Source organism: Phragmites australis, chromosome 22, assembly GCF_958298935.1.
Source record: "Phragmites australis chromosome 22, lpPhrAust1.1, whole genome shotgun sequence".
NCBI lineage: Eukaryota > Viridiplantae > Streptophyta > Magnoliopsida > Poales > Poaceae > Phragmites > Phragmites australis.
This window is the reverse complement of record NC_084942.1, coordinates 1,989,085-2,014,139: the sequence shown is the minus strand read 5'-3', so window position 1 is coordinate 2,014,139 and position 25,055 is coordinate 1,989,085. Positions and strand designations below refer to the sequence as shown.

Here is a 25,055-nt window from a genome sequence, read left to right as displayed (position 1 = left end):
TGGCCAAACCTGCCCTTGATCCATGGACGGTTGAGTACCTCTTAGGATGTAAGAGGAGTATCGTAAAACTGCTCGTTAGTTTATTAAATTAAATTAGAAGGGATCTATGGATATTTATTGGTGCTCCATCCTCATCTCTACACAGATGCGTTTAAATTGCCCCTGCTAATCCACGCACGCGCGCTAGCAGGCGTCCGCGCGCACAACTTTCAACAGAAAGCGACAAGAAGATGTTCGTATCGTCGTCTCACCTTGTGCGTGGCAAAAGTTTGCACGAGAAAAAATTGCTTTAAAAGTTTTAAGAAAAGTTTGGCCCAAAAAGTTTTGAGATTTTTTTTAAAAAAAAAAATTATTCTCGGAAAATTTCAGAAGAAACAGTTATGTCATAAGAAACAGTACATGCATAAGGTAAGAGATCCAAGAGCAGTTAAATTGTTCATTTCAGAAGAAACAGTTATGTCATACAATGGAGAGGGGATGCACAGGCAATGCATCACACGACACACAGGAGGCTAAAATGAAGTATGAACAAAGAGCCCCACGCCATTCCACCAGCACATCGCCTTGTTGAATTGAATCCATGAAAGCGTCGCAGTCTGTTTCTTCTAAAGATGACAATGAATATTCCCTGAGAACAGATGAAGACCAGTATTGTTTTGTCAGGTCACAAATCATGGATCTGAAGGGGTCGAGTCATGGGTGGGTTGTTTAAGGTTCTCTGCAGTATGAACACAGACCCCCGCGGGCGGGCGGCGGCGGAGGCGACGGCATCGACAAGGATCGAGGTGGGGGTGGGATAGGGAGTAGGTTAGGATTACATGGAAGATGGAGGGTTAAGATATAAGAGGGTATAAGAAAAAGGATGGTAAAATTATCTTCAATAGATATTTAAAAATTTATCTTCTATAATATTATTACAGTATCATCTAATATTATTACTGTATCCTCTATTTTTTTTTATCTTTAACAGCTACTATATTTCGTACCTTATATTACTCTCGTACTTCTTTCAGACCTACGGTCATCTACCCGCTACAGGTTGCGGGATCTTTTTCTCCCGTGCCGCTTTTCTCTAGCAATACTGTGCCTCCTAATACCGAAGCTGTTGTATTGCGGAATGGAAAAGGCAATTCTCTTTGGAGATGGCCTAAGCGAATGAACCCCTGCCAGCCAAATACCGTTGGATTGCGGTGTGGGGGCTATCTCAGCCGTCCAGACAGGCACGTCTCTACTGCTCGTGCTCGACAACCCCTCCTCCCCTCTCCTCCGGCCAGCCGCCTCCCTCCCCCGCCGCCGGCACTCTTTTCCGTTAGTTAGCAGCCCCTGCCTCCTCCCAAAACGCACCCGCTTCCTCCTCCCCCCCCTCCTCTTCTGGCTTGGTGGTCCATGGCGACCAGCGGCGCGGCCGCCGGCGAGGTGGGCTGGTACGTGCTCGGCCCGAACCAGGAGAACGTTGGCCCATACGCTCTCTCCGAGCTGCGAGGTGACCCTTTCCGGCTTCCTCCTAGCAAGTTAGCGCATTTTAGGTTTTGAGTTTTCGCCGTGAGGTCGGATTTAGGGTTTAGTCCATGAGGCGTAGTTGTTTACTTGTTGTGTGACCGCCTGCGTTTCTGAATATATCTTATTTCTTATTTAGTTCTCGTTCTGAAGATTAAGGTGTGGATAATTTTTTTTTGACCTCGAGTTTTGCCTCCTATTTCCCAAAAAATATTGAAAAGAAAACAAAATTTCTCCCGTCGCAGAACATTTTGCAAACGGGTACCTCAACGAGGGCACAATGCTCTGGGCAGAAGGGAGGACAGAATGGGTGCCACTCACTTCGATCCCTGAGTTACACGCTGGAGTCACAACAAAGGATCAACCTGAACAAGGTTAATGCTTTTGCCTTGTGATGTGCCGTTGGAGTAAATTCTGTAAGGTTCTCTTCTCTCATTCTTTTAATTTGTATTCAGCTGCTCCAGATGTTGAGGACGATTTTGAGAAATTTCAGAAGGAGGTTATAGAAGCCGAGGCAGAGGTGGAGGCCTTGAAAGGCAGTGCTGAAGATGGTGATGTATATCAAGAACTTGATGAGCGGCCCGCAACCCCACCAGATGGCGAGGAAGAATTTACAGATGACGATGGCACCATTTACAAATGGGACCGTACTTTGAGGGCATGGGTTCCTCAAGTAAGTAATGCTATGATGTCTTTGCATTGATAGGTTTAGATATGCTGCCTACTTGTATCAGCTAGTACATTCTTTACTTGTCACCATTGAGGTGCAAGACACTCTCCTTAGTTGTAGAGCTTGAGATGTTCTGTACTTTCTTTATGAATAATCATCATTAGATGAAAACTCGTGTTGGTATATATCTTTTGGTCAATTTATATGTAATTACTGTTACATAGTAACAAAGGACCGAATGGAAAGCACCAATAATTTCTTAATAGACTCAGAAGTTCTTGTGAGGCTATTTGTTTTTTGAAGGATTGCACTAGTTTGGGAATTAATGCTTGGAGCACCTTTAGTCTTCTCACTCAAATAAGATTCGAGAGAGGTTTAATTGATCTGAGCCCTATGTTGGTCTTTACTGTTTTATTAATCATTGTTTATATTTTGCTTTAGCTACCTGTGCTGGTGCAAGATTTCAAGCTATGTTTCTGAAACAACCAGCCTGATAACCTTCAGGGCTGCAGCCAATTTCCTACAAAAAATCTTACATTTCATATTAGCGACCTTAGAGAATGTGAGAAACTAATGTATTCATCTGAATCAACGTTTCTTTACTTTAGAGCTTACCTTCTCATCAGTTTGTTGCCCCTCACTATAATCCTTCTTGCTGTGCCTAGTTTGCTCAAGACAGCTGTGTGTTAATTAGTTTTCATGTTGACTATAAGTTTTATTTCAAGGAAAAAGCAACTATGTTTTGTTCCAGCAAATACCGGTATAAATCATAGCTTACTTGTTAGTCCACTTATTATCCCTTAGTTTCTCCTATTGCTTTCTGTTGGCAATAATTATATATACATTGGAAGTATTTCATTATATATCATGTTCATTGTTATTCCTTTGACTTATTCCTTTGAGTACAAAACTCGCCCTTCTTCATGTTGTTTAATATACCCACTTGTTATTTTTTTTTCAATTATTCTAAATTCTCGTATGCCTTCATAGAATGATGTATCAGGTAAAAAGGAAGGTTATGTTGTTGAAGAGATGACTTTTGCACTTGAGGAAGAAGTATTTCAGGCACCAGATATCCTAGGTCCGTCCGCATTAGAAGAAATCAACACTCTGGCCAAAAACAAAAGCAAAGAATCAGATAAAGCAGAAAAGAGAGGAGAAAAGAAGCGGAAATTTTCCGAGAATCCAGATGAAAAAAAGGTATAGCTTCCAAGTCATTCTGGGAGTTCTTGATAAGTTTGCACAGGTTACTTCTAGTCTTCTACTAACCTGTTGGACTTCTTTGGTAGGAAGCTAACAAACCTCCAGACAGTTGGTTTGATCTCAAAGTCAACACACATGTCTATGTAACTGGTTTACCTGATGATGTCACTGTGGAGGAGGTAAATTACTCGTATCAACTATTCTGTAGCCACATTTCATTTATCTCTTAGGGAGATCATTTTGTTGAATGGTCATTTAACAATTTCTTAATTAGTTGGTTATTCTAAAAATGCTTGGTTCTGAACTTCTGATGCTGGATTTCTTTTGCAGATTGTGGAGGTATTTTCCAAGTGTGGAATAGTAAAGGAGGTATGCTTTTAATCTGCAGTGTTGGAGAGACAATCTTTGTGGCCTGTGTTATTCACTCTTGATGATGTTTTTATTTTTCTCACCTGTGAAAAGAATTAGTCTTGTTAGTACTTAGACTAATATATAGTTGCCATCTGAGAATGTAACTAATTGGCATACTGGCAAAGAAACTTTGTAGTTTGACTTATCAGAATCTTGTTGTCATCAATTCTTCATGGCAGGGTTGTTCATTTTTGCAAACTGTTCAACTCACTGATTATATATTTTACTGTCAAATCGAGCAATTAGCAACTTTCAGCTGTCCAAATTTGCAACGTGCATTATGATTGTAGATATTGGCACATCTGCCCATATGTTATCTTAGATGGATGTAATATTAATTTGTGAAATGCTATTGGTGCCTTAATTAAACTGAAAAATTATTGAAAATTTTATTTGCATTTACTTTATTTCGAATAGCTATTGTTGTTTCTCTTATTCATAATATGTTTTGGAAGTATACAGCTGTGATGTGGTATTTGTATTTCTTTCCTGAACTTTCAAGGATTGGGCACCTGTAATTGTTGATAATTGATAATACAGGACCCAGAGACTAAAAAGCCTCGGGTGAAGATCTATACTGACAAGGAAACCGGCAGGAAAAAGGGTGATGCCTTGGTGACATATCTCAAGGTACCTCCTTGTTAAACTGCTCAGATTATTTGGACTCACTAATTCACTATGCATTTCTTTTCATGTGCCTTTTCTTCTCGATGATCCAGGAACCTTCTGTAGCTTTAGCAGTTCAATTGTTAGATGGGTCATCATTCCGTCCTGGTGGTACGACTCTGATGTCTGTAAGTCTGGCCAAATTTGAGCAGAAAGGTATCATTTCATGTTTCTATCAAAACCAAATACTCTATGTGCCATCGGCTACAAAATTTGTTACTGATGCTGTCACATGTGTTTCAGGTGATGCTTTCGTTGCAAAGAAAACAGATAAGCAAAAGAAAAGGAAGACCAAGAAGGTTGAAGACAAAATGCTTGGATGGGGTAATTTCAATCTTGTTTTTTGGTAGTTATTTTAATTATAATTTATTCAAATATGTGATTTGTTTGTTGCAGTATTAACTCATGGATAGACTTAGGTTGTAAAAAATCTACCCGTATTATTTTTACATAGCTAAATTAAATACTCTAGAGATATCGTAGTCCAAGTTAAAATGATTTGACAGAATTCATTGTAGGACGCACGCATTGTAGGACAACACTCTTCTTAACTGGAGGGAGCAAAGGAGAATAAACCCTAGTCTTCAGACAAAGTTTGATCTAACTTAATTTGTTTTCTTAATAATTTCTTCTAATTAGGCGGACATGATGATAAGAAGGTGATGATTCCTACTACAGTAATTTTACGGCACATGTTCGCTCCTGCTGAGTTGAGAGTAAGTAGCTGAAGTATGCTTTATGCCTCCCTAAATATGTGCTCTTTTGATCCAAGACTGGGTTTACTTGTACTTGATTGCACACTAGATCATTTCAGATTGCTCTCCTGAGGTTCATGCTTCATAGCAACTTTCTTTTCACTTTTATTGGACTAACCAAGAATATCCTGACCTTGCAGGCTGATGAAGAACTTCTTTCTGAGCTTGAGGCAGATGTTAGAGAGGAATGCAACAAGTTTGGTCCAGTGGATAATGTGAAGGTAATGATTGATTGCACCTTCTCTGTAATCATAGGGTTTACATAAAACTCTTGACACCTAACCCCAGATATGGAGCTTTCCCACCACCCGAAAATTGAACTTGTCTGGAAAACAGATTCTAACAATTGCTTTTGAAAAACAAACTTTTCATCATTTTAATATAATGATGAGATATTTTACACAAATTCTCCAGAATCAAGCCAGATTGGCGTGGATCAACCATATTTTACACAAACATGCACACTCACCAAATTGTTCCTATTGTATCCTTCTCTATTTTCCACCAAACCGTCATTGTTGAATTGACATATTTCTGGCATTCTGCATGCAGATTTGTGAAAATCATCCACAAGGTGTCGTATTGGTGAAATTCAAAGATCGGAAAGATGGTGCCAAATGCATCGAGAAGATGAATGGAAGATGGTAGGTCAACACACATAATTCTTTCCCCCTTTGTTTCTGATGATGTGGTGATGTTAGGGTAACGCTGAAATGAAATTCTTGGCATGCATGCCCTGTTGTTCCCCTTCACAAAACCTTGAGTTGGTCAAACACCCCATTGATTTTGCTCTGAAACGTTGTGGAAAATTTTGTCATCTGAATAAAAATACAACTCTTGGAAGTGTGCATGTTTGTCTGTCTACGCATAGAAGATTAAATATAAAAGAATGTTTAGCAAGTAACATTCGTTCTCCTGGATTGATATGTACTAATAACAAACGAGATTCATCTTACTTTGCAGGTTTGGTGGGCGGCAAATCCATGCGAGCGAAGATGATGGTTCCATCAACCATACTCTGATCCGTGATTACGATGCAGAGGTGTCAAGGCTGGATCGATTTGGAGAAGAGTTAGAAGAGTCCACATGAGAGTTGATCAATCGATAATTAGGATCGCCTTCTTTCACAGTTTGGTCCTTTGTTCGCCTGATTAATCTCTTAAAAAATGTTATGGGTTTCAGGCATGAGCGTACATCTGTAATTGTAAACTACAGAGAACTATTTCAGGTAACACTTGCTAGTAAGCAATCTACAATGCTCGTGACATTGCTCCATGATATAACCTTGTTATGTCTTTTAACTTGTCCTGCCTCCAAATACGATTTCAGGAAGGCCCTATAACTGTTCCATTCCACCCCATCAATTTGCAATGATGGGAATGCACATCTTTTGGTCGTCTGTGTATTATTTTCTCGATTTGACATATGCATGTTATGATCCTGTGTTACACAAATCTAATATTGATACACTCGATTAAGTTGCAATTTTTTCTTTCAATAGTATGTAACTTCATGTCCAATTTATTAGAGAGAATGCCACCAAAGGGAACGTGATGCTCTGCAAGTGAAGTGTTCTCTAGAAACTACTAATTGAGTTCTCCTAGGTAAGAACATGCATCCCAATTCCTGTGTTTCTCTTTTTTTATTAATTCTGTCACATGCAAGAAACACATTCTCGTGAAATAATTAAATTAGATATCCCTTCCTTGTCAGCATATAAACCATTATTTTCATCAGTGAAGTGTTCTCTAGATACTAATTGAGTTCTCCTAGGTAAGAACATGCATCCCAATTCCCGTGTTTCTCTTTTTTACTCATTCTGTCACATGCAAGAAACACATTCTCGTGAAATAATTAAACTACACATCCCTTCCTTGTCTGCATATAAACCATTCTTTTCATCAGTGGTTGTCTCTAGTACCAAACTGTTCCTTGTACAATCCGTGGATTTCAATAGCCATTGTATCTTGTGACGACTTGAGATCTGTTTGGACCACACTAATGTCCTCACTTTGGATTGATAAACTGACATTGTAATTTCTTCCGTCATAAACTGGTATTTTCGCATGCTCGATTGCCCTATGTCTTTCAGTTTGTATGAAGAAAGTTTAATTGAAGTATTGAAGTCTTTCAGTATCAGTAGGTCTTGTTGCATGATGCTCCCTCAAATGTATCATCTGTTTGTGCCAAAACAAATGAGGGAAAAAGATGCCTTGAACAATCTTCTGAAATATACACTTTCCAAATCTGCCATCATATTCTTCTGGCTGTAACAGTAGTATATTAAGGATTCTGTTCGGTTCAGGCCTTCCAGAGTGATCAGGACTTTCAGGCCCCCTTAAAATGTTCCATCTCTAGCTATATAATTGAAGAAGAGGGTTAAAACACGCACCACATACTCATCCATGTCCCCCCTCAGTTCTTAAGTATGTAATGCATTCACATCCCCCGCAATCAATAGCACAATGTTCATCCATGAACTAAATTGCAGAAGTAACTCCATTGTATCTGTGTACACTTGTGCAAACTTGCATGTTTGAGCTGCTATACACATTACACACTTGCTGCTTCACTATAGGACTAGGTCTCGCCTCTTCTTGTTGTTCATTGGTTCAGCACCAGCTGTTCCTTTCCTCATCATTGCCACGAACTCTGAATAATCTATCCTCCCGTCCTACATGTGCAAAAATTATTTTCAGTTTCTCTTGATTTAAGAAGTTAAAAAACATATACAATCAATACAAGGAACAAGTAATCATGACAATTTAAGCATTTTGGTCTACTGGATCCTATTTCTGTATAACCTATTCCCCTTAACGTTGATGATATTGTGGTTCCTATGCGGTATCACATTGCATCTGTATTATGTCAACTAAATTTACATAGTATATGTTCCTTACATTGTCAGAGTCGGCATCTAAGATGACCTCCTTGATTTCCTCGGCGTCATACAACCCTTGCTCCTTCAAGGCTTGCTCAAGCTCTTCTTTTGTAATGTACCTGTGAGATAATGAAATAAATTTGCATTCTCCCACAATATTTCAAGTCCAAACCTCAAGTATCACAGCTGTATTGATTTTGATGCTTAACTTACCCACTGTTATCCTTGTCGAAATACTGGAATGCTGTGTATAGGTGCTCCTCTCTATCTAGTTTGTTCATGTGCACTGTTGCGGTGACAAACTCGTCGTAGTCAATCAACCCATTGCCATCAGCATCAGCCTGAAATTATATAGAAAGTTTTAAAAGGAATATTGTCAGCTTAAGTTATCATCTTGAATGGAACCATTTTCCTAATTGTACTCTGAAAACTCACTGCTTCCATCAGTTGCTGAATTTCAGTGTCTGACAGCTTGGTTCCTTGCTTTGCCAACCCATTCTTGAGCTCTTCAAGCGTAATGGTCCCGCTGTTATCTTTGTCGATGTTCTTGAACATCTCCTTCAGCCCGGTGATCTCCTCTTCGGATAGGCACCCAGCTATGATCTACATTAGGTCCAGGACAGCATTAAAGTTTAATTGATAAGCTGTTGTTCAGCAATTAGATGTGTGGAATACTTTCCAAATATGTACCCTTAATGCTGCTTTCTTGAACTGGTTCATGGCCCTGAACTGCTTGAGCCTGTTGAGAACAACATTGTCAAGTGGCGTATCAGGTGCATCTCCATCTTCCTTGATCCATGGGTGATCTGCAGGTTCAAATCCATGCCAATTTGTTATGTCAGTGCCACATTGATGATATGTTCATATGTGCTACTAATGAACAATATGATGAGAACAACTGGTGTGTTTGGTTTGAGGAGCCAATGATCCTAGATGATAGGATACATCATGAGATCCTGCTATGAATTTTGGTAGGATGATTACATTCATCATGTTCACTCATGTTTACGTTAGACATGTGCTTATGATGAATGATGTGGTGGATCAACCCTATCCCATTCCTCAGAGCAAACAAGGAAATTAGGAGTGAGATATCCATGACCACACCACTCCTCAAACCAATCACACCGAATATCTGCGGTTGTTAGTACTTACTCAGGACCTGGAACGCCGTAAGCCGCTCCTTGGGGTTGATGTTCAGCATCTTCTTGACAAGATCCTTGGCTCCCGATGAAATGTTCGGCCATGGATCGCTCGCGAGGTCGATCTGCCCACGCAGGATGGCGGTGAAGATGCCATTCTCATTCTCTGTCAACAGTAGAGTTCAGAAACCATTCGCAGGAATGCGCAATCTTTGTTGCGGCATGTACATATGAACCTGCCCAGAAGGGAGGCACGCCGGCGAGGAAGATGTAGAGCATGACGCCGACGCTCCAGATGTCGGCCTCGGGCCCGTACTTCCTCTTGAGCACCTCGGGCGCGATGTAGTATGCGCTGCCGACGATGTCCCGGAACACCTCGCCTTCCTTGAAGAAGACGGAGAGCCCGAAGTCGGTGGCCTTGAGCGGCGCGTCCTCGGCCTTGCTGAGCAGCAGGAAGTTCTCCGGCTTGATGTCCCGGTGCATCACCCCCATGGAGTGGCAGGTGTGCACGATCTCCACGATGGTGCGCAGCAGCGACGCCGCGGCGCGCTCCGTGTACTGCCCCTTGGCGATGATGCGGTCGAAGAGCTCGCCGCCGGCGCAGAGCTCCATGACGAGGTGCACGTTGTGCTTGTCCTCGTAGGCGCCCCTGAGGTCGACGACGTTGGGCTGGCCAGAGAGGTGGTGCATGATCTGCACCTCCCGCCGCACGTCCTCCACGTCCTCCTTGCTCGCCAGCTTCCGCTTCGCGATCGTCTTGCACGCCAGCTTCTCACCCGTCGCCTTGTGCGTGCACAGGTGCGTCACGCCGAACTGCCCGCGCCCGAGCTCCTTGCCCACCGAGTACGCCGCGCGCACGTCCTCCATGGGCCGGCCAAGCACCGTGCCAAGGGGAGCCGCAGGCTTGGTGACCTTGGCGGCGGGCGAGGCCGGCTTGGTGGGTGCCGAAGACGACGGTCGCTGGCCATTGTTGTTCGCCGACGCGCCGCGGCTCGGCGCCTCCCCCTTCGGCGGCGCCGATGGGCTCGTGTCAGCAGCGGCAGCCTGCCCGGCGCCCTTGGAGCAGCAATGGCCCATGGCTGCGGGGAACGCGCGCTGCCTGCTCCGACGGAGGGCAGGCAGCCACAGACATCAACAGACCTGGACGACGAGAGATGGAGGGCTGGCGAGACATAGAAATTTTTGCTTGGTTTGGAGATGGTTTTGGTTAATTTTGCCATTCCAAAAAGAATGCTTTTGAGTTTGAAAGGCAGAGAGGGAATGGCGGGAAGGAGGAGATGTAGTTGTCCCTGTTGGGGTGTCTTCCTGACAAATATAGCCATATGGTTGTTTTCTATCAAACTTTTGGTTGATACTTGATCCTAGTTGTTTCAGATGAAATTTGTCCCTAGATCAGTTAAGGGCTTTGAGAAACATTATCAGAGCAAGCTTTGAAATACAGAGATTGCCTCTACTTCTAGGATTGTAGAAAAATTGATAAGTAGTAGGAGCCTTTTCCTGATTCTGATGTGGCTGTACATTAGGAGCCCTGAATTCTGAGGACATATATACCGGAAAAAATTCTTTATTTAGTCCAGCAGTAGTAGTTCACTGTGTAAAGATGATGAAGCGTATTACCTCCCGTAGGAGGCCGCGTTAGGCTTTATAGATATGAGAACATTGGTTACAGATAGATCTCCAAGTTTGAACGATTCATCGTGATCTCCAGGTTATCTATACAAATATATCTACTCCTGGAGATAAGGTACGATCAGGACTCGGAGATCCTAACTGATATACATATATATGAGGATTTCTTCTAACAGCCTCCCTTAATCACAACATTATTAAGTTGGGATTACGCTGAAATTCTCTTAAGTCACGAGCTGATAACGGTTTGGTAAAACCATCTGCTACCTGATCTTTGGAGCCAATGAATCGAATGTCCAGTAATTTGTTTGCCACTCTTTCTCTAACAAAATGAAAATCAATCTCGATATGCTTTGTTCTGGCATGAAATACAGGGTTGGCAGAAAGATATGTGGCACCAAGGTTATCACACCATAGACACGGAGTTTGCTTTTGAGGAATTCCAAGCTCAGCTAGCAAAGACTGTACCCATATAATTTCTGCTGTGGCATTTGCTAATGCTTTGTATTCTGCTTCTGTACTGGATCTAAAGACAGTAGCTTGTTTCCTAGCACTCCAAGAAATTAGATTTGGTCCAAGGAATATTGCAAAGCCACCTGTTGATCTTCTGTCATCAACACAACCTGCCCAATCAGCATCAGAAAAAGCACTCACAAGTGTAAAGGACGATCTCTTGAAAGTTAGTCCAATACCCATGGTATTTTTAACATATCTCAAGATTCTTTTTGCAGCTGTCCAATGCACTGTTGTCGGTGCATGAAGGAACTGACAAACTTTGTTTACTGAGAAGGCAATGTCAGGTCTGGTGATAGTTAAATACTGAAGAGCCCCCACAATACTTCTGTACTTTGTGCTATCTTCTGAGCTGAGAGGTTGCCCTTCATGGACTGATAACTTCTCGGACAGAGACAAGGGTGTGGGAGCCGACTTGCAGTTTTGCATTCCAACTCGTTTCAAGAGATCAGAGGCATACTTCTCTTGTGACAGTAGTAACCCATTTGGAATTTTCTTAACCTCAATTCCTAGAAAGAAATGTAAGTCTCCAAGATCCTTCAGAGCAAAATTAGTTCCCAAATCTTGCAATAATATTGAGACTGCTTCATGTGACGAACTGGTAACAATAATATCATCCACATAAATTAGAACGAATATGCTAATACCTGACTTGTTGTAGATGAATAGAGATGTGTCTGATCTTGATGGTACAAAGCCAAGATCCTGCAATTTAGTGCTCAGGCGAGAATACCAAGCTCTTGGAGCTTGTTTTAGTCCATAGATTGCTTTGTCCAACTTACATACATACTGTGGAGCTTCTTTGTTCTCATATCCTGGTGGTTGCTTCATGTAAACCTTCTCTTCCAGAACACCATGCAAAAACGCGTTCTATACATCTAATTGTCTCAAGCTCCAACCTTTAGAAACTGCAATAGCTAAAACAAGCCTAACAGTAGCAATTTTAACAACTGGACTGAAAGTGTCCTCATAATCTATACCATACCTCTGCTTGAACCCTTTTGCAACCAATCTAGCTTTATATCTGTCTATTGTTCCATCTGCTTTCTTCTTGATCTTATAGACCCATTTGCAATCAATTATATTTTTACCTTGTTCTGGTGGAACCAAATGCCAGGTTTTGTTTTTCATCAATGCCTGGTACTCCGTATCCATCGCATGCTGCCACCTATAATCTTTCAAGGCTTCTTGTAGATGTTCAGGTTCACCTGTAGAACTAAAATATCCATATCTTATAGTGCCATCAGTAAGTATACGAGGTTTAACAATACCATCTTGCAATCTTGTGCGTGGTCGTAGCTGGAAAACAGGAGATGGCGTGGATGATTCTGGATCCGCCATAGAGGATACTATAGAATTCGGTGTCGCTGCATCACCAGAGCTTGGCGTCGCTGCATCACCAGAGCTTGGCGTCGCTGATCCACCAGAAGAACCGAAGCTCGACACACCAGCAGGCGAGGCCATACCTGCATCGACTGACTCATCCAGAGGATCGCCTGCATCGACCGAGGTGTTCTGTCCTTCCTCTACAAAGTCTTCCGGAACCACACCATGTTGCACCAACGAATCACCAACTTGGTCATCGTGTTGTACTTCATTTACAGTATAGCTGTCCTGCATGCTTGCACCAGATATGTGAGAGCCAAGGTTAGGATTAGTCATTTGATCAGTGCATAGTTCTCCCCCATGATCAAAACCTAGATTATAGCGCATAGCTTGCGGAAGCAGAAGTATTTCCTGGCGAAGACGGGTCCCAGCGTTTGGGTGAAGATTGGTAAAAGGAAATACCATCTCATCAAACACTACATCCCTAGAAATATAAACGCGGCCAGAGGAAGTATCTAGGCACTTAAAACCTTTGTGAAGAGAACTATAACCAAGGAAAACGCATTGCTTTGAACGGAAGGATAATTTGTTGGCATTGTAGGGTCGCATATTAGGCCAGCAAGCACAGCCAAATATACGAAGAGATGTGTAATCTGGTTTATGGTGAAGAAGGCGCTCAACTGGAGTTTGATAATTGATAACTTTAGATGGCAAAAGATTAATGAGGTATGTGGCAGTTAGAAAAGCTTCATCCCAAAATTTTAGGGGCATGGAAGCATTTGCCAAAAGAGCAAGACCAACTTCAACAATATGTCTATTCTTTCTTTCAGCAGCACCATTTTATTGATGTGCATGAGGGCATGAAACTTGATGTGCAATTCCTATCTTTTGAAAGAAAGAATTCAACTTTTCATACTCACCACCCCAATCAGTTTGCATGGTGAGAATCTTTTTGTTAAATTTCCGTTCAACAAGATTCTGGAAATTGTGAAAAACTTGAAATACATCAGATTTCTTCTTGAGTAAATAGATCCATGTAAATTTGCTGTAGTCATCAATAAAGCTTACATAATATTTGTGTCTACTAACAGAATCAGGAGCTGGTCCCCATACATCTGAAAAGACAAGCTCAAGAGGACTTGTAGAAACACTGGTAGACCTAGGATAGGGAAGTTGATGACTTTTTCCCTTTTGACATGAATCACAAATAGACTCTTCTCTAAACTGACTTGAGCAAGGAAGCTCATTATTTCTAAGAACACGATCAACAATTGAAAAAGAGGGATGACCTAAACGACTATGCCATTGAGTAGAGGATGGTCTAGTGGTACCGAAGACTTGCTTATTGTGATCTGAATTTGATGATGAATGAATAGGATAAAGACCTCCTTCACACTTCCCTCTAAGAATTGTTTTCTTCGTGGCTTGGTCCTTGATCAAGAAAAAATTTGGATGAAATTCAAGAAAAGCATCATTATCAGTGGCTAAACGATGAACGGAAACAAGATTTTTGTGAACACTCGGAACATGCAGAACATTGTTAAGATGCAAATCACGAGTAGGGGTATGAACCAATGCACGACCAACATGACTAATTTTCATACCTGAACCACTGGCAGTGTGCACTTGATCATTGCCGCGATACTTATCTCGGGCAGTTAACTTCTCAAGCTCTCCTGTGATGTGGTCGGTAGCGCCAGTGTCAGTATACCAGTTTGTATCAACACCATATGACGTAACGGCAGCACCAGCAATTCTTTCTTCTGGTTGGAAATCAGCATCAAATCGGTTCCAGCAATTTGCTGCTGAGTGACCAATTTTGTAACAGATTTGACACTTGGGTTTTCCTGTTCCGTGGCCTTGGCCTCCCTGTCTGGGAGCAACACCATTGGTACGCCCTCCACGGCCATTGCCACGGACATTGCCGCGACTGCCACGGCCTCCGCGTCCTCGGAGAGTATATCCACCACCACGCCCGCGTGAGGCAGAATTAGCAGAAGAATGAAATTGATTTGCAGTGCCTTGCAACATCTCCATACGGGTGTCAAAGCTTAACATTTGTGCATAAAGGTCACTTAAAGAAATTGGATCTGACCTTGTAACAATAGACTGAACCAAAGGATTATACTCCATGTCCAGTCCAGATAAGATATAGGACACCATCTCCTCATCATCAAGAACCTTCCCAGTGGCAGCAAGTTCATCTCCATAGGCCTTCATCTTGGAGAAGTATTGTGCCGTCGTCATGGTGCCCTTCTGAGTAGTGGCGAGAGCAAGCCTGAGATTGGTCACCCTCGCACGGGACTGGGAGGCGAACATCGCTTGGATGGCGGACCAGACTTGGGTCGCCGTTTCCATGGTCGCTACTTGTGTCAGCACTTCCTTTGACAAGGAGTTCAGCAAGTATGCGAGCACCTGCTGGTCTTGTGCAATTCATGCCGCATAGGCTGGATTGGGTACATCCTCGATCTTCTTCTCGGTGTCAGAGATGGTGATGGTCTTCGGCGGCACAGCGACAAGACCATCAAGGTAGCCTGTCAGCTGAGCTCCACGCAGGGCAGGAAGAACCTGCGCCTTCCAGAGAAGGAAATTATCTCTCGTGAGTTTCTCAGAGACGGGAGGACCTATGGGAGACACCATGGATGCAGAAGAGCTCGCCATGGATTAGATGTATTTGGAAGAGGCAGCTCTGATTACCATGTAAAGATGATGAAGCGTATTACCTCCCGTAGGAGGCCGCGTTAGGCTTTATAGATATGAGAACATTGGTTATAGATAGATCTCCAAGTTTGAACGATTCATCGTGATCTCCAGGTTATCTATACAAATATATCTACTCCTGGAGATAAGGTACGATCAGGACTCGGAGATCCTAACTGATATACATATATATGAGGATTTCTTCTAACACACTGCATATAGCTGGCTAATCTTGTAATTGTGCAAGTTGTTCCACTGTCTGTAAAGTGAAACCTTCTTCTGAAATCAGTAGTGTAGCATGCAACCGTCCTCCTCGACCATCACATTGGACAAAAGTCTCGCTGAAGCTATTTACAGCATCCTCTGGATGCCCTTTCGCTATCGATGCCTGCATTTCAGTGGTGATGGTAAGTAAATAACCAACCACAAGAACAGAATTGGAAATGCAGTATTTCCATTCTCTAGACTTCGTAGAGAACTTCAAAAGGCACATTTTATATCGCCGGATCAATGCTGAACCAGATTTCTGTCTGTGTTAACAAATCCATACATGCCAAATGCATTTCATCAAGTTTGAAAAAGCCAAAATCTCTGTGGCTACCGAGCTCTTCTCTAAGTTAACTCTTAACCCTGTTGCATCTCCAAAACGTTCCATGATCTGGACCACCATGCTAACATCTTCTTTTGTTGGGTTTGTGTTTTTTTTATAAACTGAGACAAGAGGGATGCCTCAAAATTTATATAGCAGGAGAGCAAAGGAGAGCTAGTTACTTAGTGAATAGCTCCGCAAACGCGGGGGAGGGGGGATTAAATCGTGACAACAAAGAACACGATTAGCCTGGGTCTAACAAGTCGTCTAACTTCCTCGCGTCTGCTAAGATCCACTCTCTCGCTTCGTCCTTTATTTACCCAAATAAAGCATGCACCAATGATTCAGATCTTTAGAACACTCTAACATTACGTTCTTTCCCAAGTTACAAGCATGATCATAGAGACGATAGCCTTCTTCAGCTGATTTGGACGGTTCAGTACCTGTGTCCACCACTCTGGAAGGGATGAGGCCAACATCCAAGATGAAGGAGCCATGCCCGTCGCACGAGACCACCGGGCACTAAAATCCATACGCGGGCGGTATACCTGCACTTAGAGAATAGATGTAGAGCCGTCTCTGGTTGCTACCTGCATAGTGGAACAGGTGGATTTTCGCTTAACGCCCTGGCCCGCAGTATAGAGAGACAACTCTCCTCGGTTGCAATATCAAGTAGCCGCTGAAGCGTGTCAATTGCAAGGATGAACAAGTAAGGCGATAGCAGATCTCCTTGCCGAAGACCACGCCTGTGCAGTATGGCAGGGGTCGGGGTTGCCATTTAGGAGGAGAACAGAGGAGGACGAAGCAAAGATTAAGGCTATCCAATTTCTTCAGCGCGTGTTCCAGCTTCTCCCGAGCTGCTTCCTGCCATGAATCGTATAGAGGTACTTGGGAACGCGCAGGGCGCTCGCCGTCACAGTCGTTGCGCCGCCGGAGCCACCAGCTGCCTTCCGCCGGCCGGCGTGCTCTGCTGGGAACAAGGGTGATCGTCAAATGAAGTACCGACCAGGGGTCGTTGAATGAAATACCGACCAGGGGGTCGTTCAAATCGATGTGACGAAGTGAGGGTTTAGTATTTACGCTTCCGTTGATTTTTGCTCTATCTCTGTTTTTTTTTTGGGAATTTTGTGTGATTAATTGATTTCTCAATACACATTTCATGATCCGGGACGTGCTTCCATGTGATTGGTGGAGGCAGTGACATGAAAGAGATCGTCATGCTGCTGCGGCATATCAAGGACAAGGCCAGAAGAAAACTGAGCAGGCCATCTCCAGGTGATTACGATTTCCTCATTCCATGCATCCATCCTACATTTTGGTTCTGTCGAATATATCATGCATATACAAATTGATGCATCTTGTATTCAGTAAAAGAGTGATACTAAATGCAGTACTCAACGAGTGATACTACATCTAGGAAGTTTCTTCTTTATTTTTCTTGAAATGTTCTTGCAAAGTTATAGAAACGGTGATATCGATTCCTTTTACATTTCAGATCAGGATTAGATTTGCCAACGGTACAGGTAAGCTATCATTTACAGATTTTGTAGCATAAATTGTGTATGGATGGAAATATTTAAGTTCTGTGTCAAACCACAAGAGTCGGTAACAAAACAATTTTCGTAAAATAACATACTAATAATCATGGTTGCAGGGCACATATTTTCAACATATCTTTTTGTTTTCGAGATAGAGAGAGTACACGGCGCATCTTTTCAACATATCATCATCCAATTCTTGCACAAACAAAAATGGAGGGAAAATTTGCATGCTGCAGTCATGATTACTGGTTTGTTACTCTGAGACTGAATGTGTTCTCTTTTACATAAATCATAGACATACATGATTGACAATGATAAACGAATCAAGAGTATGTGAAGGTATATGCACCTAAAGCTCTACTGCACTGCTAGCCATATAATCAGCAAGCACTTGCACATTATTCACAACATCGTATAACTTTGTTTGCTCTTATGGTGAAATAAATCCAGCTCTTCCCTCACATGTTGGGCGGTACTGAGGCATAATACCTTCACCTCTATATATGAAGAACCTCATACGTAAGATAAAATGCAAAGCGACAAACCTCATATGTCTGCGGCTTGTATTTAGAAACATTGGAATGCAATTCTGATTATCCATGGACAACATAGTTAGACGAAGATCAGTTAACATTATCTGAACCAAGAATAATTCTTTTCAGCAACAGAAATTAAATTTAACGAAAATTATGGTTCAGGATATGATGTGTTTGGATATGTGACAAGACATACAATAGTTGGTAATTGTAAAACAGCCTATACAATGATTTTGTGCTTCTCACATACTCTTTTGGCGGAAATATGCATCAAAGGATAAAAGGGAACTCGGAAATTAATTACCATGTAAGTATCTGATGGCATAAGTGATACTTGATCAAACCAAATTATGCCACTTTTGCTGGTTGTAAGCTCAAATCTTGAATTAGTATTTCTTTCATTTGATTGCAAATCAAATTCAACCTTCGTCCACTAGGCAAAATCTTCCTTGTCAGCTCTACAATAAATATTGCATATGTTGTTATTTCACTGAAAAGGACATAACGGTAACAAATACATTGCATATGTTGCTTACGTGATGGTATGAGCAGCTAGATTTTGTAGACCATCTGAACTTGTCAAGGAAACTGCCAATTCCACCAAGTTTGATGACCTAATATACATGCTGTCGGACCCTTCCTTTGGGGTCACCTCGTGTAGTTCATACCAGTCCCCGGATCAGTAGCTGGTATGCATGAACTCCAACAAAAATAGACATCATAGTCATACATCGAATAAATACGATAATAAAGTACAATACAGAGTTCATTACAAAAGAAACCCGCAGGCATAATCTTACAAACCCTCAAAACACAGCGAAAACACACAAAAACGACCCAAACCCTACAGACAGCTTATGTGCAGACGAAACCGGCTTATCTAATCTTCATCTTCTCTTTCGATGAAGTCGGCCTCTGGATCATCTGGATCCACAATTAGCAAGTATGAGTACGTAAAGTACTCAGCAAGTTCTACCTCAAGGGAAAAATTAGATGCTTAAGGGTAGATCAAGGATAAGGCTGTAGAGTCTTTTAGGTTTTGCGGAAAGCTAATTTTATTGATGCAGGGTTCATTTTGCAAAGACTAACTTTTAATAAAAATACTTCCAAGAAATATATAAGTTGAGCTTATGGGGGTTGACGGCCCTGGGGGAGATACATCCGTCCCGCCAGTTCCCACAAGAGTTTGCCAGCAGACACACAGTCCAGGAGGCTTAGGGCACAAAGCTAAAATCATTCTTTTAGAAAACACGGGCACACAGCCCACTCACACGCCAAGGAGTTACTCACGCCGAAAAGCTAATCATTGTGACCAAACCATAGCACGTCCTTGACCGAGGACACGGCTATCCGGATAGGTTTAACACTCTGCAGAGGTTGTACACTTTACCCACAAGATATGCACAGGCTCCCACCTTAGCAACTGGTGAAGCTGTCATAACGAGACGTAACGACCTCACAACGAAGCCACAATATCCACCCATGGGGCACTAAGATACCAGGGGCTTTAGAAGAATTACGGGAAAGATCACTTAGTAATCCCAAGGCTTGACTTAGCCTCAACAATATCACCAGCCGGACCTTGGGCTACACACTACCCAAGTCTTCTCCTGGTCCCCATTGCCACTACCTGCCTCCGGGTGGGTACCGCACTAAGTCAGAGGGGTTAGATCAAGTCCTGCCCATACATGCCATGTGGTTGTACGAGTAGATACTAGGTGAGATGTCACAGCGAACCGGTCCTTATATGACCGAGGTAAGAGTCTCCCAGCAAGAACACCACAAAAGCGAACCTTGCTCCAAGGTGGCTCCCACCTTTGTGGGGCACCTTACTCATCCTCGTCAACACTACTCTAGAGTTTTTCCAAGAACACAAGTGTTACACGCACCAAGCACCAAGCACACACCATTTCACATTGTAAAGCATAGTTATCACATGTAAATAATCTAGTTCTTTCTTTTGAGCAAGGCAATCCTAAGCATACTAGTAAACAAGCAATCTTCCAAGCAATCATTATAGTTGATGTTGAGAATCTTCTAGGGTTTCAACGGAATAATGGTAACAATGACAAGGCATGGGATAAACAAGCTGGGTCATAACTATTCTAGCATTTCTTTAAGAATCATAAATAATAATCTAAACATGCATACTCCTATTATTTGAAACAATGACTCTACGGGTTGTGTTTAAAAACATAGGATCAACATGGTCAACGATTGTAGGACTTGCCTTCGTTGAAGTCCCCGTCTGCTCCTTCTTCAAACTCCGGGTCCTCGGGGTCGTCCTCGAATGCTCCTTCCTCTAACAGTCGCAACAACGATAAAGGTACAATCAATCAAACAATTAAAACAATGACCAAATAATTTACAAAAATTATGAAATTGACATGATTGGATAGATCTCGAATTTAGATGAATAACGGTGGAAGAATCGACGAAAACGGAGTTAGGACGGAGGAGAAACGGGCTTCGGAAGTTTTGCCGGGAGAAAAATTCAGAAAAAGGAAAAAGGGGAGAATATTCCCGGAATATTAGGCTGAGTCGGCTCGGACTGGACTCGGCTCGGGCTCGCGGCTCTGGGATCGACTCGGCTCTGGGGTCGGCTCGGGCTCGGGCTCGGTTTTCGGCTCGCGGCTCGGCTCGGTGTCGGTGGGCTCAGCAGCCGGCTCGGCTCGACTGACAGCGGGCGGCTCGGCTAGGCAAAGGGCCCGCCTGTCAGTTGCACCGGGGGGAGAGGATATAAGAGAGAGAGAGTAGAGCAGAGAGAGGGGCGGCCGGCTCGGCTCGGGCACAGAGAGGATCGGGAGGGAGGGAGAGAGGGGCGATGGCGGCGCGGCGGCGGGGGCCGGCGGAGGCCGGCGACGGGGCGTCGGCAGCGGCGGCTGTGCCGGCGGCGGGCGGCGGCAGGGCACCAGCCGGGGGCGGCGGCGGCCGGAGAGAGGACGGCTTCGGCTCGGCGTGGAGAGGCAGCGGCGGCCGAGTGTGAGGAACCGTCCAAATAGTATTCTAATTAATCATCAGGAGGATCATTATTCATAATCACAACCTCGACGATTAACCAGAATACCATTCCGGTAGTCCCGGCACGTGTTTTGTGCCCAGGATCGGAACACATGCCTTCCAACTCAAATATCACAACACAGTTTAATAGAGAGCAAATAATTAAACTGCATTACCATTATTAAACATGCAACTGCTTCCACAATTTACAACAAAAGAGGAACAACAACAACTACGCAGCGGAAGATAAACCTATACAACAAAAGAATATGGAGCCGTATGCCCTTAGGCTCCATACCACAAGCGCCGGAGTTCGGAGCAGAAGGTGCTACTCCTGCCCGCCACCCTGATCGGCAGGCACAAAGTAGCCGAACACTGCCTCTCCCTCGCCAACCTGCGAACCTGAAAGCAACTTAAGGGCAGCACCCCTTAGTACGAAGGTACTAGCAAGTCTTACACAGTATGAGTATATATATTCTCGACTCCAAGGATCATGCATTTGAAGCTGTAGCAAGGATTAAGACATGTTTAAGTTCATTAAGCGGTAAGCAACCTAGACTCTAGGTGTAAGCAACTGACTTAGCCAACCACCGACTCAAACCCTGCCAACCAACTGATCAAAACAGATATATAACAACAAGTGTATAAAAGCAAACCATTCCCACCAAACCACCAACCACATACCGACCAAGCCACCCCAATCCAACCATGCCACAACCCACATCGAAACTCTACGACCAAAACATGGTCGCTCGGTGGAGATAAGCGATAGCGATGCTCATGACCGAGAGCGCGGCAGCTCGAACTGATTATACACCCCTAACACCGCCCACACCTCGTCTCAACTCACCACTCACCAAACCGACTCATCATCAACACAACCATAAGTGCGAACAAGTAATAAGTCCTAGGCTCGCGACAACGGTGGACGCCGTCGTCGACTTCTACCGGAAAGCCTAAGTACCACTAAGCAAAGCAAACTAAAATTAGACCTCGATGACACCACTAGGCTCCTAGGAACAACACATTACACGTGACCGAAATGGGATAATGCATCGGCATAGGTTCTACCCAATTCAGTACCCGACATATGCAATGTATACATAAGCGTAGATAACATATTAAATTTTCAAGTAGACACGGTGCAATATGAACGATGCTTGCCTTGCTGCCCTGGATCAGAAAGGTGGGAAGCCTCACGATCGCCCACGGCCTCCGGGATCGACGGATCGGCGTTCACTACAGAGAGCAACGCGTGCAATGTAATGAGCATGTATGAAATGCGATCATGTAAGAAAAATATGCTCCACAATACATGACAACATTATTCCAAGATCGTACTGTCCAAACCAGAATTTCCAAGTGGTCTCAAAAAGTTTGGAGTTCCTACGAATTAACTACGAATTTTACAAGCTATCAGCTATCAGGAAAGCCTGATAAACCGTGCTCGGGGTGCCCGGGATGAACAGTACTCACGGGTACCGGGGTGAACAGTACCCGGGGTTCTCGGGATCGACTGTGCTGGGTGCTCGGGGTGAACAGTACTCGGGGTGCTCGGGTGAACAGTACCCGGGGTGGTCCGGGGCTGCGCTCGTGCTCGGGTGAACAGTACCCCCCGAGGTCGTCGGGTGAACAGTACCCGGGGTGCTCGGGAGTGCTCGGGGTGACTGCGCTCGTGCTCGGGTGAACAGTACTCGGCGCTACAGTAAAATCAGCCTCGCGCAGCTCCAGAACAGCAGCCATTACGAAGGGAAAAACTAGGCTAAACTAACCTGGGAGTCTCTCTAAATCAAAAGTAAAAAAATGCCTAGAAGGGTGTACAGGGTCTAGACTTTGCTCAACCGCCTAGCAACATGATTCCTAACTCAAATCCACATAAATCCTCATTTGTTCCCAGACTGCAGAACTTTAAGAACTTTGCAACCCTAGTTCCAGATTCAAGATCCATCCAACCAAAAATGAGCATACTTGCCATGGGAGCCTAGCAGACTCACCCAAGGTCCCTTGCTGAGGTTGGTGACCGCCAGTTGAAGGAGGAAATGACGGAAAATGGCTTGGAGAAGAGAGGAAAAACTGCTGCTTCCTTGCTTCTCCCAAAGAACACCAAACAAGTTCAGAACCAGCTCGAATTCTTTCGGGGAAACTGAAAATGAATTGGATGGACGAGTAGTCCTTGAGCTGGTGGTCACGTGAGTACCACATACGTACCTTGATCTTGCTCCCAGAGGTAGGGATCCAAAAGGGGAAAAAGGGAGCCTAAGAGAGAGAGTGAGAGACAGTCAACTCCAACTTGCTTCTTCAAAAAGCCTTATCTGGTGGAGTGGGTGAGTAGTACGTATGGGCAAGTTTGAGGGGAGAGAGAGCTATTGCCCACTTATAGAGAGATATTTTTCACCCAAGTGGGCCCCATTTACCTAGAGGAAAGTCCAGACTTGCTTCCAGCTCCTTTATTTCTCTTAGTTTTTCCTTCTCCCACCTCATTGACTCAAAGTGAAGTGCTCCAGTGACCCAAACTGGAACATGAAGCTGAAATTGCATGTTTTAGGATTAAAACACACAATTATGGATTTCGGGACGTGACACCGAGCGATGGGGAACGGCGGCGGCCGGCGACCGGAGCTCCAGGTACGCTCGGGGAGAGGAAGAGAGGGGAGGGAGAGGAAAGGAGAAGGGAGGGGTGGTGCTCACTGGCGGCGAGGTTCTCGGAGAGAGGGCGGCGGCGGCAGTGAGTGCTCGGGAGAGAGAGAGAGCGAGGAGTGAGGAAGGGATGGGGACGAAGACACTATTCACCAGCCTTTATAGCGGCCGGTGGGGCGAGGAGCGGCGCGCGGGACGAGGAGGCTCGGGGCTCGAGACAGCGCAGGGCGCGAGGAGAGGGCGCGGCGCGCGGCGATGGGACGGCACGGTGCGGCAGGCGGCGGGGCAGCAGGCGCGCCAGCGGCGGTGGCAGCCCGGTCACGGGTGGAGAGAGAAGAGAGAAGGAGAGAGGAAGGAGAGAGAAAGGGGGGAAAATTAGGGATTTGACACATGCTAACTCTATAAACCTTTGTTCTCTCAATATTCTGCACAATTGTAGCAAAAATATTTCTTATTGTTATATCAGGGACAAGTTTATCTTATGCATTTATCAAGTCTGAAAGGGAGAAGAAATGAACATGTTTTGTATTTGCGTTGATTCAGATATCCGTACTGAGAAGTGAATACAGAGGACCTTAAGTAATCTAACAAACACCTAAGTGGAAATTGCTGACAAAGATATACATCAGCCAGATGAAAATACCAAGTTGAGTGTGCTGTTAAGGTCGAGTGTAATCGAGAGGGATGTCATCGAACTTGGACAATAAGACTGGTTTATTCAAAAATGAAACTTACAGTATTCCTTTTAATCAAACTTGAAAGAGTGAGTCTCATGCAGGCTCACATTCAGGGAGTCACATGTTTTTCTTTTGCCGAACTACTTGCCATTTGTACAGTAGAGAAAGAAAACATGTCTGAGGAGAGGAAAGACGAAAGCAAAAATATGGTTTTGTTGCACCTCTAGAATACTGTAGGATGTAATAAACTCATGAGACCATATGACTTTAGCAGTGCCTACAAATGGAAGTATGGATGCCCCTACATTGAAATATAATAGTGACAATGTTAAATTACTGAAAGTAAGCCGGTTGGTATGGAACTGTTTTGGTCTATTTTCATTACAAATGACAAGTGATACCCCTAGATCATATTTTCTAATTATATTCTTGTGCCCACGATTGTACATTCTGGTATAGTATCAGGACGGTTAGCATGTGTGTAGTCAGATAAAAATCCTTATGTTTTTGCACATTTCTGTATTAACATATCTGCCTGATGCATTTTTATTAGAGGATATGATGCCAGCATGTATATGCTTTGTTCAAGTTGTTTCTAATTTCCTGTACCAATACACTTACAACAATATGTCATACTTTGTCAAAGGAACACCATATTGGATGGCGTCCGAAGTTATTGTTG

At 43.6% G+C, this 25,055-nt stretch overlaps 2 protein-coding genes and 1 non-coding gene across 5 annotated transcripts; 1 reads left to right on the top strand and 2 right to left on the bottom strand.

The window, feature by feature from the left end:
* Positions 1-1,127: 1,127 nt before the first annotated feature.
* On the top strand, positions 1,128-6,505 carry LOC133904745 (splicing factor U2AF-associated protein 2-like). 3 transcript variants are annotated; one of them, XM_062346267.1, is made up of 13 exons: positions 1,128-1,483; positions 1,743-1,871; positions 1,962-2,170; positions 3,158-3,367; positions 3,457-3,549; positions 3,701-3,739; positions 4,322-4,411; positions 4,501-4,603; positions 4,691-4,771; positions 5,087-5,163; positions 5,343-5,423; positions 5,755-5,846; positions 6,166-6,505. In XM_062346267.1, exons 1-13 carry the CDS (start codon positions 1,387-1,389, stop codon positions 6,290-6,292), a joined length of 1,428 nt encoding a protein of 475 aa, XP_062202251.1. In that variant the 5' UTR covers positions 1,128-1,386; the 3' UTR covers positions 6,293-6,505. The 3 variants fall into 3 exon arrangements, with proteins under 3 accessions (XP_062202251.1, XP_062202250.1, XP_062202252.1); XM_062346266.1 differs by having other exon boundaries at positions 1,133-1,483; positions 1,953-2,170; XM_062346268.1 differs by lacking the exons at positions 1,128-1,483; positions 1,743-1,871 and adding an exon at positions 1,877-1,918 and having other exon boundaries at positions 1,991-2,170.
* A 1,269-nt stretch (positions 6,506-7,774) lies between these two features.
* On the bottom strand, positions 7,775-10,501 carry LOC133904744 (calcium-dependent protein kinase 25-like). Its single transcript, XM_062346265.1, has 7 exons — positions 9,462-10,501; positions 9,239-9,391; positions 8,774-8,889; positions 8,519-8,686; positions 8,297-8,424; positions 8,103-8,202; positions 7,775-7,876 (listed from the first exon to the last, which is right to left on the bottom strand). The coding sequence occupies exons 1-7, from the start codon at positions 10,300-10,302 to the stop codon at positions 7,775-7,777; spliced, it is 1,608 nt and encodes a 535-aa protein (XP_062202249.1). The 5' UTR covers positions 10,303-10,501.
* Positions 10,502-14,735: 4,234 nt separating this feature from the next.
* LOC133905600 (small nucleolar RNA Z247) lies at positions 14,736-14,874 on the bottom strand. Its single transcript, XR_009907652.1, has one exon. It is a non-coding gene; the product is annotated as a small nucleolar RNA Z247 (small nucleolar RNA).
* Positions 14,875-25,055: the final 10,181 nt, after the last annotated feature.